The sequence below is a fragment of the Mytilus californianus genome, unplaced genomic scaffold (assembly GCF_021869535.1).
Source record: "Mytilus californianus isolate M0D057914Y unplaced genomic scaffold, xbMytCali1.0.p SCAF_1, whole genome shotgun sequence".
In the NCBI taxonomy this organism is placed as follows: Eukaryota; Metazoa; Mollusca; class Bivalvia; order Mytilida; family Mytilidae; genus Mytilus; species Mytilus californianus.
The window spans coordinates 117873018-117896444 of NW_026262581.1; the positions used below are offsets into that span (position 1 = coordinate 117873018).

The following is a 23427-nucleotide window of genomic DNA, read 5'->3' on the forward strand; positions in this document are numbered from 1 at the left end:
CGCTAACGGGTCTGTAATTACCCTTTTCAAGAACACTGTTTTTCTTATGAACGGGTGCAACTTGGGCAATTTTTAATGAGTCTGGAAAAATAGAAGTGGATACTGATAAATTTACAAGCTGTGTGATAGGTTTAATCACAACAGGCTTAGCAGCATGTAAAAGTTTTGGTGAAATACCATCTATACCAGTAGCCTTTTTAACATTAATTTTACCAATTCTTTTAGAAACAAATGCTTCATTTACAGGCTGAAAAATTAGTTTATTTGATGTTGACCCAGTTGAGTATTTGTTAGAAATAGCTTCTATACTTGGATGTTTGTCATTAACCTGAATGTTGTTGTCACCGATGTTTTTTGCAACATTTACAAAAAAGTTATTAAAGACTTCAGATATTTCTTGAAAAAAATTACTTCTCAGACACTCATTTTATATAAGAACCCTGTGCATTTCATCAAGATTGTTTGTAATAAATACAACCAAGAACCCCAAGAAAGTCATGTGGCCTGAAGATCAGATGTTGGAGAAGCAGAATTACCAAAAGTATTTCATGTAACCCTTCCGGATTGTTTGTAAACAAAAATACAAGTAAAGCAATTTATGGCCTTAAAAAAACATGGCCGAAACAGCTACATTTAAATAAAATTTATAATTATGACATTGAAAGCAACTTTAAACATGTCTTAATCAGATTAACATGCAGTGTTGTTTTTGTTCTAACTATAGAAACTTAAATACACATCATTATATACAGGTGTGCAATCCAAATGAATGAATTAAAATTTGGTCGAAAATAGGGCACGGTCGAAAACAGGTCCTCTGACGATATATATATATTATAAACAATTAAGAGGCTCTCAAGAGCCTGAATTGCTCACCTTGTAAACAATGCCCTATAAACTAAATTAATATATTAAGGTTCATCTTTACACTTTGTCAAAAATTGCTGTGTTTACATCATAAAATTACCTCTGAATACAGAGAAAACTGTACAATCTAAAAAGTTTTAAAGCCTGGCAGCACCTAGATTTATATATCTTGCATTCATTTTGTGATTTAAAATGTTTAAAACTTTTATGAATTTTGCTGAACATTTTCCTTCCTTGCCACAGAAGATATGATATGATATTTCTAATTTTTATGCCAAATTAGAGTTTTGACCCCAATTTCATGGTCCACTGAACATAGAAAATTACAGGTTAAAGTTTTTGGTCAGAAAATAGGTTAAAGTTTCTGGTCAAGGTAGTTTTTGAAGTCCAATCAACTTGAAACTAATAGTACACATGTTCCCTATGATATGATCTTTCTAATTTTAATGCCAAATGAGAGTTTTGACCCCATTTTCACAGTCCACTGATCATAGAAAATTATAGTGTGAGTGGGGCATTCAGGGTTCTCACTAGGAAATTTTTATGGTGAGTCCTGGGACTGACATCACTTTTGAAAATGGTGAGTCCCAGCTGATTCTGGTGAGTCCATGTAGTATACAATTCATCATCTATAATCATGAGGCTGAGACGGTTTATTCACCGAATTGCGTTGATAAAAATTGAATTGTTTTTATAAAACATTTGTGTACAATGAACACATTTTTATACGACCGTCTAAGACGGGACGTATTATGGTATACGGTTGTCCGTCCGTCATCCACACTTCGGACAATAACTCAAAAACGCATTCACCAATTTCCATGAAACTTAAGTGAATTGTTTATATATATTGACGTAAGCTCCCTTTCGTTTTTTTTTAATTTCAGATTTGACGTTTTGTAAAATAATTTGTTTATTCATAAAAAAGGGGGAATTTTCAACAATTCGGACAATAACTCAAAAAGGCTTTCACCAATGTCCATGAAACTTATGTGAATTGTTTATGTCTATCAATGTAAGCTCCCTTTCGTTTTTTTTAATTTCATATTATGCTTTTGGGATTTATGGGACTTTATTAAAAAAAAAGGTGGGATTTTCAAGTTTTCGGACTATAGCTCAAATTCCTTTTAACCTTTCCTCACGTAACAATAATACAACATTAGGATTGATAGGAGGAAGCTCCCTTTCAAATTAGAAAAAAATGGCAATGTTGTTTCAGAGTAATTATATATAGGACTTTAACCATTTGAATTATGGCAATTTTTCACATTTTGCACATTAATTTTACTCTAGTATTCCTAAATTGATTTCCTTGAAACTTCAAATTATTGTTGGGATTTATATTATGAAGCTCCCTATTGATTTTTGATTATTTATTTGTTAACTTGTTCTGGAGTTACAGGACTTTAACTATTTGCATCTTGTATTCATGATAATAATGTCTTGAAAGTAAGATTATTGTACAGTTTTATAGTTCTTTTTTCATTAAGGTCTCTCACATTGTCCCTAAAGCCATACAAAAAAATCGTCATTTGTCCCTCCATTTGGTGTAAACCATTTTAAAGATCTTCTCTGAAACTACAGAACCAATCTCAACCAATCTTCAGCTGCATGATCCCTAGGGTATCTAGTATAAAGTTTGTGATTTAACTGTTACTTAAAAAACATTGGCCACCATGGCTAAAAACAGAATGTAGCCCTGCATGTGTAAAATGCACTTTTTGGCTTGATATGCATAATTCCAACCATAGTAGATTTAGGTGAGCTTCAGAGGCTGTTCAGAGCCTATTACCAACCTTGAGACAGAAAAAGGTTAATAATATCTTGATTTGCATATTTCAGATTGTGAATTATAATTGTTGTTACATATGAAATTACAAAGTTATTTTTGTTTTATGAGCTAAATTAAGGCCTTCGCGACCATACTCCTTTTATAGCAGAAGGGTCATTCATATTGTACATAACAATATTTTAAATCTGTTCTTTCAGGAACCTGCAAGACTTGATAGGGAGGTGAACAGCACTAGTAGCACTCAAAGCAGTAACTTAAAATTTCATTGTGGGTGGAAGCATTACTCATTTGCTTCCAACGTGTATAAGCAAGTAAAATCCAATTCAAAAAAACTCAAACTAACTGATTGTGGGAGCCAAATTATATTTGTTAAATATAATGCAACATATGAGGAGGTAATAGAGAAGCTTACAGATAAATATTACCCCTGTGGCAGAAGCAAGAAAGGGTCTTTACATAAAATGACACTGAGCTTGGGATCTTTCACTGAAACAATAAACAGAGAAAACTTTTCAGCGTTACAATTCTACAACGAACGTAAAACTTCAGAAGCAAGGATTTACCTGTTGTCTAAGGAAAAGGTGTGTATCTATTAGCTTTGTTTATAAAAAAAATGTTGATTATAATTATTTAATCATGTCTATTTAGAATGGTATTATCAATAAGTAAACCTAAAATATCCTTATAGCTTACTACGTAACATAGTACTGTCCCAGTACAACATGTCCAATATGAATCCTTTCAGCAAATTTGAATATGATATTATTGTTGTTTTGTACCAGTATTTGATAGATTATAGTGTCAGTATAGTGTGTCTTTACATCAATTTTGAGTGCACCTATTTCCCAGCATTAAGTATTCAACTTGTTACAGTAAGTGTCAAGTCCCTCCAAGCCAAGCATTTAATTATACCCCTGCCTCTCATCTTAAGCTATATATATTAGGTGTATACTTAAGCCTGAATTATTTCTAGTAAATTTAATACAGTTAAATATGAAGTGGAGACTTCTAAATTCAGTCATTATAATAAATTTGGTGTAGGAGGATAATAATAGGAAGTATCCTGTCCATCCCTCTGTCCAAATGTCTAATGTAAGTGCAACTACTCCTTTTAAAACTAGAGGTACTGTGTTCAGAGCTCACAAAAATATACTCAACTCCTTGCAAAGATCATGTTTTGTATTGAAAACCCCAAAGATCAATTTGACCAAAAACCAAATAGGAGGTGCACAATGGCATTATATGATTTAGAATCTCAGACAGTTTCATTAAATTATTATTTGAGTGGTTTAGGAGGAGTTGCGGATACAAAATGCGTACCCCAATTACAATACATACTGACATGTCTAAGGTATTATAATTATTATTACATTGATATGACATTAAGTTAAATCTCTTTGTCTTTTCTTTATGATACATTAAAATATTTTAATTTTGGGGATTCCGTTATATCCTGGGTTCAAACTTTTTATAATAATATAACAGCTGCAGTAACTCAAAACTGTTGTCTGTCAGACATTTTTTTTTGTAGAGCGAGGTTGTTTAAGACAAAGGGATCCTTTATCTCCTTATATTTTCTTACTGTGTGCTGAAATATTAGGCAAATTGGTGAGAAACAATGAGGAGATAAAGGGCATTACTATAGATGATACAGAATTTAAATTGTCTCAGTATGCAGACGATACTTCTTTGATTTTAGACAGCTCTTCTGAGTCGCTCTATGCATCTCTTTGTGATCTCCAATTTCATGCTGAAATCTCAGGACTAAAAATTAATATAGAAAAAACAAATGTTATTTGGATAGGTAGTAAAAAACAGTCAAAATCAAATTTGTGTTAAGTGGGGATTGAAATGGGTACATTTCAACTTCTCGGAATTACTTTTTCAGTTGACCTTGATAGAATGGTTAAGCTGAATTACAAGCCAGCTTTGGAATCTATAGATAATACACTTAACATTTGGTCAAATATAAAAAAGAAGATTTGGTGTAATATAGGATTAAACACATTTTTAGCTCAGCTGGCCCATGTGAGCTTATGTCATCACTTGGCGTCCGTCGTCGTCCGTTGTCCGTCGTCGTCGTAAACTATTTCAAAGATCTTCTCCTCTGAAACCACTGGGCCAAATACTTCCAAACTTTAACATAATGTTCCTTAGGGTATCTAGTTTATAAATTGTATCCATAGTTTTGATCCATTGACAAACATGGCCGCCATAGCTATAAATAGAACATGGGGGTCAAATGCAGATTTTGGCCTATATCTCAAAAACTATAGCATTTAGAGCAAATCTGACACATTGGTAAAAATGTTCAATAGGTCAAAATCTATCACCCCTGAAATTCTCAGACCAATTGGACAATCCATTATTGGGTTGCTGCCACTAAAATGGTAATTTTTAGGAAAATTTTCAGTTTAAGGTTATTATCATGAATATTATAATAGATAGACAGAAAGTGTAAATAGCAAAAATGTTAAACAAAGTAAGATCTACAAAAAAGTTCAATGACCAAAATTGTCAATTGACCCCTTAAAGAGTTATTACCCTTTAAAAACAATTTTACACAATTTTGTCATCATGTTTGCTAACATTTAAAAATCTTCTGCTCTGATGCAGACTACTTGGCCAAATACTTTGAAACTTTAACTGTATACAAAGTTTTGATCCATTTACAAACATGGCTGCCATAGCTATAAATAGAACATAGGGGCAAATGCAGATTTTGGCCCATATCTTAGAAACTAAAGCATTTAATTAGAACAAATCTTGACATGGGTTAAAATGTTCATTAGGTCAAGATATATCACCACTGAAATTTTCAGAAATAATTGGACAATCCATTGCTGGGTTGCTGCCACTAAAATGGTAATTTTAAGGAAATTTTGCAGTTTTAGATTATTATCTTGAATATTATGATAGATAGAGAGAAAGTGTAAATGGCAAAAATGTTCAGCAAAGTAAGATCTGCAAATAAGTCAAATGACCAAAATTGTTAATTGACCCCTTAAAGAGTTATTGCCCTTTAAAGACAATTTTACACAATTGTGTCATCAACACAATCATATTTGCTAACATTTGAAAATCTTCTGCAGCCGCTCTGAAACTACTTGGCCAAATACTTTGAAACTTTCACTAAATGTTTCTCAGGTTATTGAGTTAATGAATTATATCTGAAGTTTTGTTCATCGACAAACATGGCTGCCATGTCTAAAAGAAGAACATAAGGTCAAATGCAGTTTTTGCAGCTTATTGATGATTTAACATGTTTAAAGGAAATTTTGCAGTTTTAGGTTATTGTCTAGAATATTGTTATAGATAAAGATAAACACCAAAAATAATCATTGATGAAAGATTTAAGCAAAACATTACAGGTGAGCGACTCAGGCTCTTGAGAGCCTCTTGTTTCTAGAGGTAATTGATGTGTAAACTCGGTCTGTTAACTCACAAACTGAAGTAAAGTCTGAAGGACTTTTATGATAAGTTTGTGAGTAAGCGACCCAGTTTACACATAAATAACCTATAGAAAAAATGTGTTTAATCCTTATAATTCTTAATCCTTACATTATTTATTATTTCTTCTTAATTTAACTTTCTTTTCGCCCCCAAATTCCATTCATGTGTACCACATGAATAATTATGTTATTCTATTCTGAATACCTTTATTTACATACATGTTGTTGCTTATTAGGGCCCTGCCAAAGGTGGGTCGCCCTATAGTGATCAGTCTGTCCGTCCGTCTGTCCGTCAGTCTGTCCGTAACAAAATCTTGTCTGCTCCATATCTTGAAAACCGTTATGATTTCAAAGTTTAAGCTTCACATGTATATTGACCAACACCAGAGGGTGTGTCATAATGTATGTTCAACTTTGTAGGTCAAAGGTCAAGGTCAAAAACTTAGGTTTTAGTATAGAACCCCATGTCCTGTGGGAAAGATCCTGTCTGCTCCATATCTCAAGAACCGTTATGATTTCAAAGTTTATACTTCACCATGGGCAACAGCATTCTTAAGTGGTAGAAAACAACAAGTACGGGTAAACAGCAGCTACTCAGAATTCAAACAGGTGACAAGCAGCATCCCTCAGGGTAGTGTACTGGGACCAATATTGTTCGTCATTTACATTATTACGTCGTTTAAAGCATTAGCAAGGCCTAACCTCGAATATGCAAACGCTATATGCCATAATATGTATATTGACCAACACCAGAGAGTGTATCATAATGTATGTTCAACTTTGTAGGTCAAAGGTCAAGGACAAAAACTTAAGTGTTAGTATAGAACCCGATGTCCTATGGGAAAGATCATGTTCGCTCCATATCTCGTGAACCGTTATGATTTCAAAGTTTATACTTCACATGTATATTGACCAACACCAGAGGGTGTGTCATAATGTATGTTCAACTTTGTAGGTCAAAGGTCAAGGTAAAAAGACTTACATTTGGGAATCCCATGTCCTATGGTAAAGATTGTGTCTGTTATGGACAGCGGGGCCCACTGTGATGGCTCCCATTTCACTGATATCTAGTTATTTCAATAAAGCTTATTCATTATAAAAAAAAGTTAATCAGCTATTTTGTGTGTGTCAATTCCTGCCTGGACATTTTGGGCTGATCATTTTGATGTATCATGCTGCATTTTGTAAATCAAAGGATTGGTAATATTGGCATATTAATAAGTTACTGTAGTTGATTACATATCAGCCTATTTAAAATTTATCAAATCAAGTAAACATTGTGCATTTGTTTTTACAGATACATGACATGCTTGCCATAACCGATTCCGATTCTGATGAATTGGAAAGTTTAGGATTTCCCGGAAACATGTCCCCACCAGAGCCTGAAATAATACTAGGAGTTGGAAAGCCTATGACATCTCCAGCCATGAATGTTCCTTTTAGATCATCAACACTAGGAACACCGAACATTGCAACTCCTCAGGCAATTGTTTCTAGTAGAACACCTACACTAGGAACACCCACACTAGGAACACCCACACTAGGAACATCAATAGGAGCTTTTGGTGGAACACCAATAGGTGCTACTGATACAAACAAACCTATTGTATTTCATGCTGATACACCTACAGTAAGTTTTCTATATAGGAACAAGCTAAGCATTTTATCATTTAACTCTTTAACCTTTTTTAAAAAACTTTGGCACATGTTTCTATATTTTTATACACTCCCCAAAAAACAAAAGTTTTGGGGGGTTTATAGGAATCACCCTGTCCGTCTGTCTGTCTGTATATGTCTTGTAAGCGCAACTACTCCTTAATGAATGGACCAATATTGATGAATCTTCACACAGTTGTAGTACATGATATAAGGATGTGCATGAAGGAAAATATTTCTGGTAGGAATTATTTCAAGGGAGATAATTGAATCTACTGAATTAAATATAGCAATAAATGGCAACAAGTCTTGTAAGCGCAACTACTCCTAAACAGATAAATCAATATTGATGAAACTTTACACAGTTGTTGTACACAACCTGTAAACGTGCATGAAGGAGGATATTTCTGGTCAGATTTTTTTCAAGGGAGATAATTGAAATCACTTAGTTTAAATATCCAATATTTGGCATTAAGCACAACTCCTCCTAAATGACTGGAGTAATATTAATTAAACGTTACACAGTTCCAGTACATGACCAGAGAATGTGCATAAAGGAAGATATTCTTGGTCTGAAATATTTAAAGGAAGATAATTAACTTGCTTTAAATAGATGTAGTTATATTTTTCTGGTTTCTACACACTGACTTAAAATATGCAAAGAGAGATAACTCTAATTATTATTAATTTTAAATTTTCTTTTATTTAAAGTCATAAATAGTAGTTACACATTCCTTTTGTGTCAGAAACTTCTGTTGTGTTAACTATTTAATCACAATCCAAATTTAAAGCTGCATGTATCAAGCTTGAATGTACCGTAGTGTAGTAAAAATGCCATAATGGGATGGGGTATCCTTAGTGAGTTGGCTCACAGTTTTATGCAATATTCACTATCCACACTCATCTGTGTCCACTCTTGTTATTAATTGATAGCTGTGAATTATTCTCAAGAATTATAAGCTTAAAAGAGGTGACTTGATTATCATCCAATGATACCCTGACGACATAATAGTAAATGAAGTATAACCAACATAAAAAACACTACACAATTAAATACATTATATGATATTTCTCAACTCTTGTCCAAGCCTCAGGTTTGTCAAGTTCTGAAGAGAAATATTGATTTTAATAAAAAAAAATCATATTAAATTGATAGACTTATTTCATTTAGAACTTTTAGTTGTCTAAATATCAACAGATTTGACATGTATATCTTAAAGTCATATGAAAAGAGTTGATGGAAAAAATTATGTTCCCTAAATTATTCATCCAATACATGCACATATACTAAACTAAGACCTTTGTAATATATTTTCACTTTTTATATTGAGTGTAATGTGTAATTTACAAACAAAATAATGCGTTTGTTGATTTTATATGGAAACCATCTTTCCTAATTAAACTTAGTGACGAACTTGCGATGTTCTCTGACACGTTTATATTGATAAACAATCGACAAAAGTGTGCACTGAAAGCATGTGGTTAATAAGTGTGACAATTGAGCTGTGTTGATTAATCCATTTTTAAAATATTTTCTGCGTGTTTTTGTTTGTTAATCAACCTTATAAAACTGTTTTAAAACAAATTTGTGTATAAAAAGATTTCTTTCATCATCGATCAAAAAATATGTCTTAATTTCCAATGAATGTTGGTTTATTTTTAATTTAATTTTAATATTGTACTTGCGCAGTAACGGCTTTCACATTGTTTAAGAGGAATATCATGCATACGGAAAAGCATTCGTTGAATATCAGATTAATTACTTGCTGGAAGTAAATAATTCAGAAGCCGTACATTTCATAAAGTTTTACAATAAAACACAAGAGTTTTCACTAAAAGAAGTATATGGATAAAGGTTAACTATTTAGTTTAAAAAAACATGTTCAACTTTTTTTTTCAACAACTCGTTTCATATGACTTTAAGATTGCACATGTACAGATGTAGTATATATACATGCTCTACAAAATAAACTTTAATATTTTCGTACGACTGATGCAGATTTAATTGAGTTGAATCCTTTGTGAAAGGCCGCTGCCTGGATATATTGGTTTCTATTGATAACAACAAATGACAAACAACATCCATTTAATATTAAAACTATATATGACATCTTGAGTGAGATACCATGGAACATGCAACACTCTCCTGCCTTAACTACATTTGGAAATCTATCAATTATAATACAATTATATTATTCAGATCAAGTAAAGTATACACAAATTTTGCTTGCTGATTAATGATGTTATATTTTAGCTTTGGTATTTTTTTTTTCAGGTTACATTCTCATATGACAGACGCTGTCAGATCTGTGTGGACCGGGAAAGGGATGCCTACCTGTCACCTTGTGGTCACACATTTTGTCTTGTCTGTGCATTGCAAGTTGAAAATATGGGGCAAAACTGTCCATCCTGTAGGGGGGAAATTGACAAAGTGTGTTCCATGTTTCTATAAGTTGTTATTCATGTTGATAGATTGTACTTTTTTGTAATAGGAGTGTAAATGTAAAATGATATTATATGTTTGCAAGTATTAGACAAATATATATGCTGGTTCAAAGAATGAGGTAGAAAGATGTAAGCAAATGTTTTTTTTTCTTTTCAAAGTGTGAAAAAGCATTAAATAATGTTATTTAATGAACTGAAGTATATTAAGGTAAACAAATTACTTATTTTTACTTCATCTACAATTTAGGTATGTGAAATGTTAAAAAAACTTCCTTTTCACGAAATTCAGTATTAATGACTATTCGGGGACTATTCTTTTAATCACAAAATTTATGTTAATAGAAAATTGTCGGAAATTGTAGTCAGTGTGTAGTGTCCATAACCATCCGAATTCTTGTAAAAAAGTGTATTTTAAAGATTTGTCTTTTCAGAAATTCATTTTTTAATCATTCCTGAAGTGAACAGCACTTCTTGTTTAGATATGTTTAAAGTTTTACTTCAGATTTGAAATTACTTAATTTGTCCTGTCAATGTCAATATGTCTTGTTTGTTTTCATTGAAATAACTTTAATTACATAAATTCATTTATTATTCAGCAGCATTTTGGTGTTAAAAATGTAAACATTAATAGAAAAATACACTAATTTGATATTTTACCTTTGAAAAATGATTCTTGAAGTGATTAACTTTTAAGAGTTCATTTTAGATACCATTTTGTAAGAGATCCATTTTCAAACAGTGATTTAAATTCCCATGATTAATAGGTAAAATCCTGATGGTTTGATGGATTACATGTATATAATCTCTCATTTTAAGAGCTGTGCAGTTATTATAACATTCCTATTTTTTTTACTTTGCAAGATAGGGGTGTTACATTGTAAAATGTGAACCATGTTTTTTTTCTCTGTGATTTTTATACCCCTGCTTTGTACAGCAGAGGTATATAGTAATGGGGAAGTCCGTCCTTCTGTTTGTCTTGTCCCTTCCTTTGTCCCTTCGTCCGTCCCGTACAATGTGTTTCTCTTTGTTTCCGCAACTCTTCCTTTAAACCACTTATCAGAATGAAAGAAACTTTTTCAGATTCTTTATGATATAATGCCATTGTGCACCTATTTTGTTTTTGTTCAAAATCATTTTGGGTGTTTCCATTTCAAAAACATGGACTAAAAATACATGAAATAGGAGTACCCATGTTGTATCTGTGCAACTTCTCCTAAACCACTTATTATAATTTAATAAAACTTTCTCAGATTCTTTATGATATAATGCTATTGTGCACCTCCTATTTTTTTTTGTTCAAAATAATTTTTTGAGTTTTTATTTTAAAAACGTGGACTTTTCCATTGCCTTATAATTGGGATACTCATTTTGTATCTGCAACTCCCCCTAAACCCCTAATCATAATTTAATGAAACTGAGATTTTAATCAGCAATTGTGCACCTTCTATTTGATTTATGGTCAAATTGATATTTTGGGTTTCCAATACCAAGACATAAACATTACAAGGAACGGGGGTATAATTTTGTGAGCTCTGATCACAGTACTTCCAGTTGGATTTGTATTTTGTTAATTAGTTGTATAAGAATCATTATAAGTTAGGCTCAACAGGTATGATAGGTAATTTAAAATACATAAGTATTAAGAGGTTATATTTACAAGTAGTGTCTGTAACCAGCACTTACCTTACTGTTTACAAAGGATAATTTAAACAACAACTCATTGTTTTTCCCACTAACCAAATTTCATGTATTTAGGTTAACAAATGATTTTTTTTATTGTTAACTTTTATTTTTGACCACAAGTAACTGTCCCCTTAATTGTGTTTTACCCAAATAAATCAGTTGATTACTTATAAGACCTGGATCCTTCATATATACTATAGATGCTTTATGTTATGAACTTTCAGTCTGTTGTTCATCTTCCTCATTTTAAATAGTTCAGTGATTTTTTGAAAGAAAGTTGTTCATTGGATGTTATTTTTTCTATTATTGTGAATTATAAGATGTATTTGTGGTTTCTTGGAAAATCCTTGTGCCTGTAAAGACAGTTTTCACATTACCTCATTTCATGGATCAGTGAACTAGTTAGTTTGCATTGGCCAAGTCCATATATTTAGTACAGTATATGGAATTATTGTAAGGTGTACTGCATGTTCTACTATAGTATAGTGTTGACCATGACCTCATTTTCATGTTTAACTGATAGAAGTTAATATTTTGTGGTTTAGTCTAGTTTTGAGATACGAAGAAGTCATTATATCATATTATATCCGGTTAATGGAATGGTTTTGAAGGTCTACATGTTTGTTTAGCAGTAATTGTCTGACCTTTACCTCATTTTTATGGTTCAGAATTTTTTTTCCCTATTTGATCTGTTTTTTTTGTCAATTGACCCCTTAAGGAGATACATGTATTACCCTTTTAAGACATTTTTTTTCACAATTTGTTCATAATGTTTGGTAACATTAAAAAAAATCTCCTTTAAAACAGCTGGATCAATTTCAGCCTAGCCTGAATGAGTTTCAGGGTATTTAGTATTTAATAAGTTAATGTTAATGTTGTACGTCATGAAACATAGCTACTATGGCTTAAATAAAACATAAGGTTTAAATGATTTTTTTTTGTCTTTTGAAAAAAACATGATAGTTAAAATAGCCTATTTAAGGACACAGTATACATTAAAAAACCAAATTAATCAGTGATGAAAGATTTCAGCAAAACATTACAGGTGAGGGATTCAGGGTCAGTTAAACCAGTTTCACAGATACTTTAAGTGATAAATCAATTATATCTATTGAATATTTGTAAGTTGTCTGTCTTACAGGTTTCATCTTGCCTTGACCATATTTTATGCTTTATTGGGAAAAATTAAGGTTTTTTTGTTCAATGATACTTAAAGTTTTAGGTTAACTAAATTTGGAATGATTGCAAAGCCTACATGTCTGCCTAAAAGATTTAATCTCACCTTGACCACTTCTACACAGGTACATGTAATTGAAATGATAATGTAATACTTAAAATTATTGAAATACATGTATGAACACTTATACAGGCAAGACATATCGCTGTGTCCACTCTTGATACATTTTATATATAAACTGTTAACTTTGTTAATTGATTGTTTTCAGCTAACAATATTTGTTTTTGTGATATTTTGTTATATTTATATAATGCAAGGTATGCATGCAAGCATTGTTCTGTGATTTTTTTATAGGACTGACTGGTAAAAATTTGCATTCTTATTATGGCCATGATGTTGTTAATGTTGTCTGTAGACTTTTGGTTACATCAAGCTTTACAACGCATTTTATTATTTACATTTAAACACTTTTTTTAACATTTATATGCTGCAAAGTATGCATGATTTTTTATATGATTTTTTATATTGTGGAATGTATGCAAGTTTTTATGATCGGATTTAGAGATGGTAAAGTGATTAAAAGAGAAAAAAATCTGATGTCTTTCTATATATTTTGTGACTTGGCCAAACTTCTATACATGCATTGAAACACACATAGTCATAAAACACACAACAGATTTGTTAAATGAATATCATGGATGGACTCTATTCCCTTCTCAATCAAAGTCATGATGGGGGTCATTTAAGGGTTTATCCCAGTTGATCTACTGTGCAAAGTAACCTTTTTCCCAATTGATACTCTATATTTATATCCAATACAGTTTTTGTTTGTTTCAGTTGTTATGTTTGAGCACTTTTAAGATTTTCCAAATACCAACTTCCTGTTTGGTGATACTTTGAAGAATTTTCAAATGCTAAATGAACTTTAAAATTTTTCGTCAAACACTTCTTTAATATAAATGAGCTAAATGACTTCATACTTGGCCACCACCTTACAGTGATGAGTTGTTATGTTTGAGCACTTTTCAGATTTTTCAAATACCAACTTCCTGTTTGCCGATAATTTGAAAATTTTCAATATGAACTTCAAAATTTGTTTTCTCAAACACTTCTTTAATATGAATGAGTGGAAAGACTTCATACTTGGTCACCAGCTTGACAGTGATGAGTTGTAATGTGTGAGTACTTTTCAGATTTTTTTCAGATACCAGCTTCCTATTTGCTGATATTTTGAAATCTGAATATGCAAATGTGAGCATACAATTATACCCAAACTCTATACATGCAGTTATTTTACCCCCACTCAAGTCTGATAATTAACCTTAAGAAATTAATTCAAAACTTCTGCATCTTAAACATGATTTTAATATCTTATATATACAACACGATAATTATACCATGTCAGCCATTCTACTAAATAAGTCGGATGTCAGGGTGATATACTTAACACAACACGGTGTGCAACTTCTGGTTTTTATTGGTGGGATCTAAGGCAAATCACCCTGTTTGTCCTGGTGTCTTGCTTTTGCGCCAATTGGTAACCCTTACAGAAATGAAAAGTTTGCTGCAATATTGCAACAATATAGCGGCAATATTGCAGCAAACAAATTTGTTTGCAAGAAGTGTTTGCAAGAAAGTTGCAGGTTGTTGCAGCTTCCTGCAACATTCTCGCAATGTTACTGCAACAAAATTTGTTTGCAAGAAAATTGCAGCAAGTTTGCTGCAATGTTGCAAGAAAGAATTTGTTTGCTAGAAAGTTGCAGGAACCTTTTCTTTTATTATTTAAGGAATGACTTTTTGCAACAACTTTGCAAGAAAAGTTTCTTTAATAATGTCAGACAATCAGATAGTTTGCACCAATATTTCAAGCATTTTAAAATATTACATATGATTATTTGTTTTAAGATTTAAGGTTCAAATAATACACAACATATTGTTTCTTTGAACATTTGGTTAAGGATACTTCTAACTATCTAAATTTGTTGTTGTCATACTTTATTTTACTCAGAAATATCTGGATATTTGAATAATTTATTTTAAATAAATCTTCAAATAACAATGCTTATATTTTTAGAATTCCTAAACTGTACATCACATTTATATGATATTTTGTAAGGAAAGAATTTCAAGAATACTTTGGTATTTATTTCAACAAGTTTAATCTAAATAATTGAGTCATAATAATTTTTGTTCTACATGTATTATTATGCCTTTTTGTCACTTTTTTGTGACATTTTTCTATGAACAATATTTTTAATTCTAATATTTTCCATCAAATGAATTTAGCCTCACCTGCAGGTTGCATTTTGTTTAATTTCTAGTATCATTATTTTAAAACTATGTATACACAAATTATCTTTCTCATCTCAATTAGTAATATGAGCTGGTGATAGAAATGTAATGTGCCATCTGGTTTCCATTTATCTCTGTGTAGTGGTAAAGAGAGGAAGTACCATAAATTAATGTTCACAGAGTTTGAGGCCAAATTAAGGGTAAAGCATTTCTTCTTTGTATATATTTCCATTATAACTTATAACATCAAAGATAAAAAAAAATATATGTATAATTATTTTTTTATTATAATATATAACAAATATTCAAGATTTAGGCAATTGATATTTATAATTAGGGGCAAATTTCAAAGGTATCACACTGTCACAATACCCTAAGCAACCTTGATCAACATATTCAAAATTTGAACTGGACATGAACATGCATACAACAAACAAAGATGTCTTCTATCATGAACAAAGTAATATGAATTTTACAATGGATTTAGATCCAAAAGTTCCAATTAATTCTATTGACACTGGATAGTGCATATGATAGCCTTCAGTTGACATGACTCTTGGATTTAGGAAGATTGGTGTTTACACATAATTTGGATAACATCTTTTGGTAAGTACAATGGAGTTGAATGTCCACCATTTTGAATAAGTGCTTGCTCTTACAGTTCAAAATAGTGATATTTAAAGAGTTTTCTTAACTTAATAGAGTTGACAAAAGTATAAGACAATAGATTTATGCACATGAATATTATTAAAATTGTGTAAGACAGGAGATATTTTTTTAAATCTTTTTAAAACTATATGTTTTAGAAAGTACATTACTTAAATTGAAACAAGAAATCTTCTAATAAAAGCAGTTTGGTATTAAATTAGAGATCTGTGATTTGACTGCCAATAAGAGGTCTATCAACAAATGGCAACAATATTTAGCTTTTATATATACACAACTAATCACAAAAATTTTAAAGAATAGACAAGACCAATTATGTTATAGTTCAATGAAAAACAAATATTCAAAAAAGCAATAACAAACTAGTACTGGCATAAGGTTAAATGTATTCTATAGTAATATGCAATTTCTAGAAGGACTTGATCACTTTTAGACATTGACCCTTTAAGTGAAACAAATGCTGGAAAAATTGGTCTGTAATCATCTCTTTATAAAGAGTTATTTTCATTTTACAAGTCCAGAATTTACAATATATAGTAGTAACTTATATCTTTATATCTTTATAATGTTTATTTATTCTTTTAATGTATGCTAAATTCTTCAACTTTTATTTTGCAGTATTTGAAATCAGAAAATTCAACTTTAAGGACAGTGAGTACAGAGAAACAGAACTAAAGGATACACAGATATGTAACACAACAACCTATAGAGGACAGAGAAAATTTTGTTTTATTATTAAATCATACTTTTTTAAATGCTTAGTTTTTAATTCCTAATGTTTCAACTGAAATTGTTGAAAGATTTGCTGCAATGTTGCTGCAATATTGCAAGAAATTAATTTTCCTGCAATATTGCTGCAACATTGCAGCTAATGAATTTGCCGCAATATTGCTGCAACAATCATAGCTACTGATTTTCCCGCAAACATTTGCTGCAATATTGCCGCAAATTGTTGCGGCAATATTGCAGCAACTGTTTGCAAGAAAACTAATTTGCATACGAAAAATGAATATTTGCAGCAATATTGCCGCAAATATTTGCAGCAACATTGCCGCAAATATTTGCAAGAAGCCTTATTTTTCCATAAGGGAATTCATTTGCGCTACAAACCATACTTTATTTGGGCCAAAATAAAATCAAACCATACTTCAAAGTTTGCGCCAATTTTACAGGTAAACACAGGTAAATTGTAAAATATATGAAACATAGACTAAGTAGATTAAATAACTGAATGATTTTTTTTTGCATTAATTCCTCATAAAATAATAAAGACATATTCAAGTTAAAGAGGGGGGGTACAGTAACAGTTAACAGCAAATACATTCTCACAATAACAGATAACAAAAAAAAATGATAGTTCTATAACAGCTACATAGAATTGTCAATTACAGATAACAAATTCAAATTCAAATCTTTATTGTCATTACACCATAAACATAGTATGTGACACAGAAAATATATTTTCAGAATAACATAACACAGAATTAAATTGGCTCAGAACAGCATAACAGTTAAACCCCTTGCCCTTCCCCCCTTCTTTAAAATATATTTAAAACCTATTTGCAATATATTTAAAAAACATCTTCTTTAAAATCAAAGCACTAAACACTGGTTTAAAAAATGATAAAACATGTTCTAAAAATGATTTTGCCATCAGATTACCTTGTGTGTATGTTCCGGACCATATGCGTATGGTCCGGTTTACCAAAACGATGAATATAGAAATCTATAATAATATTATTTTTTTAGGTATGACCCTTCGATCTAAAAAAAATATGAGATTTTGATAATGATTTCTTTTAGTTTTTGAGTAAAATGGTCGTAATTATTAACGATTAATTAATTAAATAAAGTGACGACGAATGACCAAGTGAATTTTACTCACAAACAAATTATATTGACCACAATTATACATGGTCATTATCAATTTGTCGTACACTATGGTGACTTGGGAAGAAAATTTCACCAAATTCTTAGCTAAAATGTTAGAAAAAAATCAACTGTTCTGCTCGCAGATGAAAAGTCAGCAGTATAAAGTCATTTTTATTCAACAATAACAAAGGAAATTCAACAGAAACGCCCAGATTCAGGCAATATATAAAGGAGAAAAGCTTTCGATTTGTATCATGCAGCCGCAAAAAAAGAAAAAAAAAAATGCAGGAAAGCAATGGTTCCGTGTGGAAGTAAATGTCACACTAAACGTACATGCCAAAATTCTATTTATGACTTTTTCATTTTCAATTTTCATATATGTTTAATTGTCTTGTTGAATAATAATACTTAGAATCACAGAATAAAATCTGTAAAAACGGGGTAACCAATACAATTACAAATCTGTTCTTGCCGCCTATGGTTGGTTTTAGTGGGTTTATTGTGCGTCTACCTGGTTAGGTTTTGCGCACTATGTACATAGTTTCTTTTTATTTCTTTATATCATATTCTTCAGCTATCTGTCGTCTAGCTTTCATTTTTGTCCTGGATTGCTGTCGATGTTCTTGTTCTACATTTGGAGTAGGCGGACGCTTTCCAATTAGTGTGTGGTCGTTGTCTGGAGGAAATCTACGTGTGAAGATTGGGTCATCTACGTCAAAGGGAACTGAGCATTGAGTTGTACCAGAGACATATATACACAGAGATTGGCAACTCCGTGAAATCCCGTTAAAAAACGCGGCCCGGAATGAGATTCTCGTCGATAATTATTCTACAACATGTAGACAAGTCAGGGATGAATAACCTCGATAGCTAATCAAGAAAAGTAATAGGAAAACTTATTTCAGATCAAATAAATTCTTTTTCTAAAAAACTACTTGTAGTTGTATTTTTTTTTAATGTATTTGATTGAGAAAATATTTTTTTTCTTTTTTTCGGCATTTCTTTTAATTTAAAAAGTAAAATCTGGTAATGATAATGATATTACAAGAAACATTTCTTTGCTAAAGTTTGCTTCTAAATTACACAGTGAAATTATGTGTGTCCGATTTTCCGGTCATTATTTCCTTAGAGTTGTGACTGTGGATTCACAGGTGTGCGATTACGCAATTTATTGCCCTCCGATCACCTGCATTTTGCCGGAGGTGAAGTTCTAAGTGGATTATTACTTGGTAATTGTTTTTACAACTAAACAAATTCTGACATTATTTTAACCATGACCAGAACTTTATTTTAACAGAATCACTGGGCTATACTATGAATAGGGTAAACGGACAGAAAGTCACAGTACAAAAAGTCACAGGACATAAAGTCACAAATTGGATAGGACAAAAAGTCACAAATAATTTATTGACAATTGTTTGAATATATAAGAGAAAGATCTTCAAATAATATCTTTTTTTACATTTATTCATTTTTAAGTTCAGGAAATTGTTCATAAGCCTTGATAAATGAAAAATTATTAAATTTTAATCATGCAAATAATATATTTCTTGGCACCATGAAGCCATTTAAGTGCCAAACCACTTTGACATTTTGTTATCATAACAATTATTTGATCATCATTGATATTTATTGAATAAATTTTAATTACAAAGTTGCTTCATATATAATAGTTCAATAAAAAATCAAAAAAATATTTTTAAAATTAGTGTTTTCTTGTTCAGAGAAAAATAATCTCAAAACTGAATTGTGACTTTTTGTCCGTGACTTTTTGTCCTTTGACTTACTGTCCTACATTCTACTATAGTATTCAATCAGGAACAAAAATAGTCATTTAACATGTCAAAAAAAGAAATCAGAAAGCAACTTTTTTATATAAAAAAAATATGTAGCCAGTAGAATTTTGTCTCGTGGAAAACGGATTTAAATGATTACTTTTTGATTGACCTACAATTACATTATTTGTGGAACCTTTGCATGAATTTCCTAAATGAACGTACATTATGTACAGTGTTGTCGAAATCACTATTTTTGCTGTCATGAAATATTGAATATGAATCCGTCATTATTTGTAGTTTTTTATAGACTTAATATCACAGACCCTGATTAAAAACAACGTGTATCATAAGTACAGTAAAATGCTCTGCTGAACTGTAGAATTTTAATGTTCTGTTTCATAAACCACAGAAGTACTGCAACATCCTTATCTTTACTCTTTCCTATTGGGTAGTGAAACTCGAGTTTGAAATTAGAAAGATTTAATATTGAAGACAAGTTTTATCTGATCTTTTGTGGGTTTATGTTTCAGTGCAGTGCTATGTGGGCTGTTATTTTCTTTTCATTTGTCATTTTTTTATCTGTGTTACATGACCTTGTACTTTTTGTATTGCCCCTTGACATCTCCTGCTTCTGTTTAAACCTTTACCACTGATATCTCATCTGGTTTAAATAAAATAGTGTCTCATTCCCGGAATTTGTTATACAGGAATTCATTTTAATATCAGTTTTTTTATAAGCATATAAACTGCTTGGTCTCTTCACACAATTTATGTTTAGGACGGAATGCATCAATAGGTACATACATGTACCAGGTCACCAATATATAAGTACACGTTATGTGCTTTTGACCTCCACAAGAATTCTTAAACATTCATAGATGTGCAAAGAATATTTTTGTCGTTGGGTTGTTGTCTCATTGACATATACCTCACATTTCTGAATAGTCATAGCAGCTGTGCCTTTTCAATTTATTGCAGAAAATATTTGCATTAACATTTTTCAAAATAGGCGAGATGAAACAGTGATCACAGAATGAGGACATGTAAAACTGAAACAACACAACACAACAGATAAATATAAACAAGCACCATTGCTAAAGGACTGAAACAAACATAGATGATGACAAATATGAGCGACTAGTAGTGTAAAAGTAGAGTGAACATTTCTTGCTTCTTATTCTACTCTTTTTGTCATTTCATGTAAACAATTAAATATGTTATTTTCCGAGGAGAGGAAGGAATTTGTGAAACGAAATATTTTTTGCCTTTAGTACTGTCAAGTTATATATTCACAGGAATGTTGTTGAATAAATGAACATTTTCCCTTTTTTTACATTATGCTACCTTTATGCTACAAAGGTAGCATTTCCATTCTCATGATATACAAAGATATTATAGAGTGGCCTTCCAATGATAGTCATACATGTAAATCATTGTCTCATTGGCAATCATACTACATCATCATATTGTTATACATGTATGTAAAAATTATGTACATGTATACTTTGTAAACGTAAAGAAGACAAATGAAGTTGAACACAAGATATTTATTTGCATTTTTATCCGTATAGTCTGCACAACTGCCACTTCTGTTTCAAATTCAATAGATTGTATGCAGAGTCTTGTATTATTCTTAGTTCAATGATGTCACCATCACTTGCACAAAAATCACATACACATGTACATCAAGTTTGGCATATGAACTATGATATTTGAACTACAATAATGTGGTGTTTTCACAGTCAGGATAAGCACATGTCATTTTCTCTCTTACAAAACCATTTTTTAGTATCACATTGATAGTAGTACATGTAATCGGTCCACTACATGACTGTGCAGTAACATTGGAAAAAAGTCATCACTAATAGTTGTTCCTGTCTGCCAGGGAATCTTTTTTTCAATCAGAAAGGCTAGGGAGTCCTACATTCAGCACATGTATGATATTACATCTCTTGTATGCTGCACTGTTAGGTAAATTTGATCAACATCTTTGTTCTTTTATAACATGCAGGATCCTGTTAAAAAAAAATGCTGTCAGATACTGAATGTAAATATACATGTATATAAACTTGTAAATGTCATCAAAGTGGTGGAAATAATGAAAAAAACAATTTATATACACAAAACCGGTATGTCTTGGGAAAGTAATTCCTGTGATCAATGGTGATGGGTACATTTGTTCTTTAAAGATGGACAATTTTATAAACTGTAGCCATGGACAGGTGCCTGTCTTTATATTGAAGAGAATGAAAATGGCCGACAGCTTGAATGGTCATTTTTAATTGTAAATTGCATCAAAGTGGGTGAAAATATGGAAAAAACAACTGTTATACACAAATCCAGTATGTCATAAGAAAGTAATTCATGTGCTGGGAATAATTATTCTCTAAAGATGGAAAAGTTTATTGACTGTAGACATGGACAGGGGCCTGTCTTTATATTGAAGAGAATGAAAATGGCCGACAGCTTGAATGGTCATTTTTAATTGTAAATTGCATCAAAGTTGGTGAAAATATGGAAAAAACAACTGTTATGCACAAATCCAGTATGTCATAAGAAAGTAATTCATGTGCTGGGAATAATTATTCTCTAAAGATGGAAAAGTTTATTGACTGTAGACATGGACAGGGGCCTGTCTTTATATTGAAGAGAATGAAAATGGCCGACAGCTTGAATGGCCATTTTTAATTGTAAATTGCATCAAAGTGGGTGAAAATATGGAAAAAACAACTGTTATACACAGATCCAGTATGTCATAAGAAAGTAATTCATGTGCTGGGAATAATTATTCTCTAAAGATGGAAAAGTTTATTGACTGTAGACATGGACAGGGGCCTGTCTTTATATTGAAGAGAATGAAAATGGCCGACAGCTTGAATGGTCATTTTTAATTGTAAATTGCATCAAAGTGGGTGAAAATATGTAAAAAAACAACTGTTATACACAAATCCAGTATGTCATAAGAAAGTAATTCATGTGCTGGGAATAATTATTCTCTAAAGATGGACAAGTTTATTGACTGTAGACATGAACAGGGGCCTGTCTTTATATTTTAAAAATTGAACGTGTCCGACAGCGAGAATACTGAATTTTAATTGTAAATTGCATCGAAGTGGGTGATTTAATGAAAAATTCAACATATTTACACAAAACCAGTATGTCTTGGGAAAAGTGATTCATCTCATAAATGGTTTTATTCCTTTTCGAATGAAAAGGTTTTAATAAAAAATACGTCCGTGTAAAAAATTTTCATAACGTCCACGTCGGCCAAGCTTTCCCCTTATTATTGACCACAATAAAACGTTAATCGTCACAATATTTTAACTAACAATTACTACAAACTGAATAAAACAAGGTAAATAATTTACGAAATTGAAATATATACTTACATTATGCTGTTTTGAAAAGCTTGATGTAAAATAAAAATCGAAGCGGTGGTGAACTTGTCATGATCAGATGCAAAATGGCGATCTCGTTAAAGTCTCGTGTGATGCGTGTTTTTAATTGGATTTCGCTGACCACTGTTACAGTTGCCAATCTCTGTGTATATGTGTACCGTATTTGAATACATTTCTTGTCTGGTATATACGGACTGTCTATTAGGTTCACGCTTTCTTTACTGAGGTTCTTCTTGTACTTCGTTGGTGTAATGTCATAAACACCTTGAATATCTTCTTCACATTGCGTAAATTGTGTCCTGGTTGGTCGAACTTTCTTATGGTGATAACTGGTGCTTCTGGTGCTGTT

The 23427-nt window shown here is 31.4% G+C and overlaps 1 protein-coding gene and 2 long non-coding RNA genes across 3 annotated transcripts; 2 read left to right on the top strand and 1 right to left on the bottom strand.

Moving 5' to 3' along the window:
- Nucleotides 1-2860: 2860 nt before the first annotated feature.
- On the top strand, nt 2861-10264 carry LOC127732123 (uncharacterized). Its single transcript, XM_052241194.1, has 3 exons — nt 2861-3240; nt 7409-7741; nt 10043-10264. The coding sequence occupies exons 1-3, from the start codon at nt 3121-3123 to the stop codon at nt 10217-10219; spliced, it is 630 nt and encodes a 209-aa protein (XP_052097154.1). The 5' UTR covers nt 2861-3120; the 3' UTR covers nt 10220-10264.
- Nucleotides 10265-14736: 4472 nt separating this feature from the next.
- Nucleotides 14737-16785, top strand: LOC127732127 (uncharacterized). Its single transcript, XR_007996071.1, has 2 exons — nt 14737-15970; nt 16649-16785. It is a non-coding gene; the product is annotated as an uncharacterized LOC127732127 (long non-coding RNA).
- A 4422-nt stretch (nt 16786-21207) lies between these two features.
- On the bottom strand, nt 21208-23223 carry LOC127732144 (uncharacterized). The gene is made up of 2 exons (XR_007996081.1): nt 23070-23223; nt 21208-21695 (listed from the first exon to the last, which is right to left on the bottom strand). It is a non-coding gene; the product is annotated as an uncharacterized LOC127732144 (long non-coding RNA).
- Between the last annotated feature and the right edge of the window lie 204 nt (nt 23224-23427).